General features: G+C 37.5%; 1 protein-coding gene across 3 annotated transcripts in view; it reads left to right on the forward strand.

Moving 5' to 3' along the window:
* ERLIN1 (ER lipid raft associated 1) overlaps positions 1-3,605 on the forward strand; it is a 38,445-nt gene that overhangs the window by 23,904 nt on the left and 10,936 nt on the right. For all 3 annotated transcript variants that reach the window (XM_006756560.2, XM_015559355.1, XM_006756561.2), the window contains exon 9: positions 229-320. In XM_006756560.2, the coding sequence (XP_006756623.1) occupies positions 229-320 (92 nt within the window). The remainder of the gene's footprint in view (positions 1-228; positions 321-3,605) is intronic.

The raw sequence follows: 3,605 nt of genomic DNA on the forward strand, positions 1-3,605 counted from the left end.
CCCCCCCCAACTGTCCGGAAGGGAGTCAGACATCCAGATGATGTCCTGTTGACCTAGTCTAATTAGCATATTACTCTTTTATTAGTACAGGTAGGGTAGCACCTCTCTTTGCCTGTCTTAATGATTCAGAAAGTTCTTGTTGAAGATGGTTCTCTGACCCACTCTAGAGTCAGAACTACTGCCTGTGCCTGCATGTCATTTCTAATTTTTATAATATTTTGTCCACAGGGAGGCTGAGAAGACAAAACTTCTTATAGCTACCCAGAAACAAAAGGTGGTGGAGAAAGAAGCTGAGACAGAGCGGAAAAAGGCTATTATAGGTACTTGGATTTCTTTCCGAAATGGCTGTCTCTAAGTACATGTGTTGTGAGTTTGTCCTGTTGTTCTTTGTCAGCTTCATATTAGATATTGATAGGACTCAAATAAGATTGAATCATTCATATTTAGAATTCTGGAAACTTCTTTATACAGTCAGATTTTCTAAAGCCTTTAAAAGCAGATGAGGCCAGTATGTAATGAAGTTCTTTGGCTCTCCACCATGTCATTGGCTGCCACGACTATTGTCTTTTTTAAGGACAGGGAAAGTAGACAGGATCTGGGGGCAGCTCTAGCCTCTGTGGAATAGGGTTTTTGTTTATACAGATTTAGGAGAAAGAAGTTTTTGGCAAAAGCTCAAGATTATAGTATGTATCCTTGCTGCTGACACGCACATAGTTTTATCTGGATAGATGAATAATACCACCTCCGAAAGCAGCGAGATTGCTTCCAGCTCACTTTGAATCAGTGCCTTCCCTAACACTCCAGGGTACTGTATATTAGACTGCCATTTTAGGCCCCCAGTTGTTTATTCCTTGGATGCTGAAAGCTTAAGGAGTCTTTCATTGAATATTTCAAATATGCAGAATATACAGAGAACAATATAATGAAGGCTTAACTTTTTGCCATATTTTCCTCAAATCATATTTGCTTTAAGAAAATTATATATCTGTTTGAAGTCTCCTTTATACTCTTCCCTGGTCTTACTTTTTGACCCATCTTCACAGAGTAGCTTCTATTCTAAAGTTGATGTATATCTTTCTGCCCATATTTTCATACACTGAAAGTATGTGATAATTCACAGATTCTTTTAAACTACAAAAATGCTATCAGACTCTACTTTTATTTCATAACTTGTTTTTTGTTGTTGTTGTTAATTCTCACCTTGACTTTAAGAGAGAGCGGAAGGGATAGGGAGGGAAAAAAACATGGATGTGAGAGATCGGCTGCCTCCCACACACACCCGTCCGGGATGGGGATTGAGCCTGCAACCAAGGTATGTACCCTTGGCCAGAATCGAACCCACGACCCTTCAGTCCTGGGGCTGACACTCTAACCATTGAACAAACTGTCCAGGGTCACAACTTGCTTTTTTAAACCAACATTGTTTGAGTTTTGTTCATATTGATACATAATCTACTTCGTTTTTAATTACTGTGTATTTTCATGAGTAAACCTTGATTAATCTATTCTGATAGATCACTAATGAAAATTAGGTAGTTTCTAGTTTTTCCTTATTAGAAAGAGTGCTGCAGTAATGCCCTTATCCAGGTCTCTGTGAACACATGCAAGCATTTTCTTAGAGTAGTGTTTGTCACCAGCTTTTTGTTTCTGATCCACAATGAGAGGACTACAGAAATAGAGAATGGGTAATTAAAAATTCCAACAGCTTTTTTTTTTTAATTTATTGATTTTTTTTACAGAGAGGAAGGGAGAGGGATAGAGAGTTAGAAACATTGATGAGAGAGAAACATCGATCAGCTGCCTCCTGCACACTCCCTACTGGGGATGTGCCTGCAACCAACGTACATGCCCTTGACCGGAATCGAACCTGGGACCCTTGAGTCCACAGGCTGACGCTCTATCCACTGAGCCAAACTGGTTAGGGCTTCCTACAGCTTTTTTTATGTTTGTTGAATCTAATTGAAAACTTGAGCTTGTGCTTTTGTTTTTAATATTTTTCTTAGTACTTCATTTTTTAAATAATTTATAAAATATTGATTCCTAACACATTGAAATACCCCAAAAGAAGTGTGCTTTCCCACAGATTCCTCTAGAATACATATCTCGAAGCAGAATTGCTGGGTCACAGAGTATACACATCTTCAAATTTATAATCTATTGCCAAATCGCTCTCCAAAGTGATTTTTCCATTCCACCTTCTGTTCAGCAGTATTTGAGTTCCAGTATATGTGTGGCCATATTGAATCACATTTCTGCACATCCTCCTCAACCCTTGGAGTTATCAAACTTTAAAAAATTTATGCCAGCCCTGACTGGTTTGGCTCAGTGGATAGAGTGTCAGCCTGCGGACCGAAGGGTTCCAGGTTCGGTTCTGGTCAAGGGCATGTACCTTGGTTGCGGGCACATCCCCAGTAGGAGGTGTGCAGGAGGCAGCTGATCGATGTTTCTCTCTAATTGATGTTTCTGACTCTCTATCCTTCTCCCTTCCTCTCTGCAAAAAATCAATAAAATATATTTTAAAAAAATTTATGCCAGTTTGATGGTGGACATTGTATCACATAATTTCAGTTGAATTTCCCTCAATACTGTAAAGTTGAATATTGTTATTGATCATTTAGGTTTCCCTTTTTTTGTGGTATGTGAACTGCATGTTAATATCATCAGTCCATTATTTGATTATGTTTTTTGAACTGACTTGTAGTTCTTTATATCTTCTGGATTTTAATCCTTTCCCATGTTTATACACTGCAGATATCTTCTCTCAATTTGTGGCTTGTCTTTGAACTTTATGATGTTTTTGACATACACATATATTTAATTTTCAACAAGTTAGATTCATCAATTTTTTTCCTTTCTGGTTTGTGCTTTTCCCATCTTGTTTAGGAATTCTTTCTTAGCCCCCAAATAATGGTTTTATTCTAAAAGTTTTGTAGTTTTGCTTTTTATATTTAGGTCTTGAATCCATTTGGAATTTATTTTAGTGTTTAGTGTGACATAGGAATTCAGTTTTATTTTTTTCAAATGGCAAACCAATTGACTTCAGACTTAAATAGTTCATTATTTTCTCTACTTGTTTCTCATGCCACATTGGTCATACAGCAAGATTCTATATATGGTTTGTTCTGTTGCTTGAGTCTCTATTTTGTTTTAATTTCTTGGTCTAGCTTTCTCCAATATTACCCTGTTTTAAATATTGTAGATTTTATGTTAAGTCTTACAATCTGGGAGAGCAAGTTTCTCCTTAACTATTTCTCTTAACTGTTCCTAACCATTACTAAAATTGGTTTGAAAATGATCCCAGGCCCTTTATTCCTCCATATACATTTTAGAACCAGTGCCTCAAGTTCTGTAAAATACAGTATTGGGGTTTTGATTGGAATTGTATTACTTGTATATATCACTTTATAGAGAATTATAATATTTATGATATTGAGTCTTATAAATCTGTTGTATTTCTCCATTTATGAGAAATGTCGCCAAAACCGGTTTGGCTCAGTGGATAGAGCATCGGCCTGCGGACTGAAGGGTCCCGGGTTCGATTCCGGTCAAGGACATGTACCTGGGTTGCGGGCACATCCCCAGTAGGAGATGTGCAAGAGGCAGCT

The sequence above is a fragment of the Myotis davidii genome, unplaced genomic scaffold (genome assembly GCF_000327345.1).
Source record: "Myotis davidii unplaced genomic scaffold, ASM32734v1 scaffold332, whole genome shotgun sequence".
NCBI classification, from domain to species: domain Eukaryota; kingdom Metazoa; phylum Chordata; class Mammalia; order Chiroptera; family Vespertilionidae; genus Myotis; species Myotis davidii.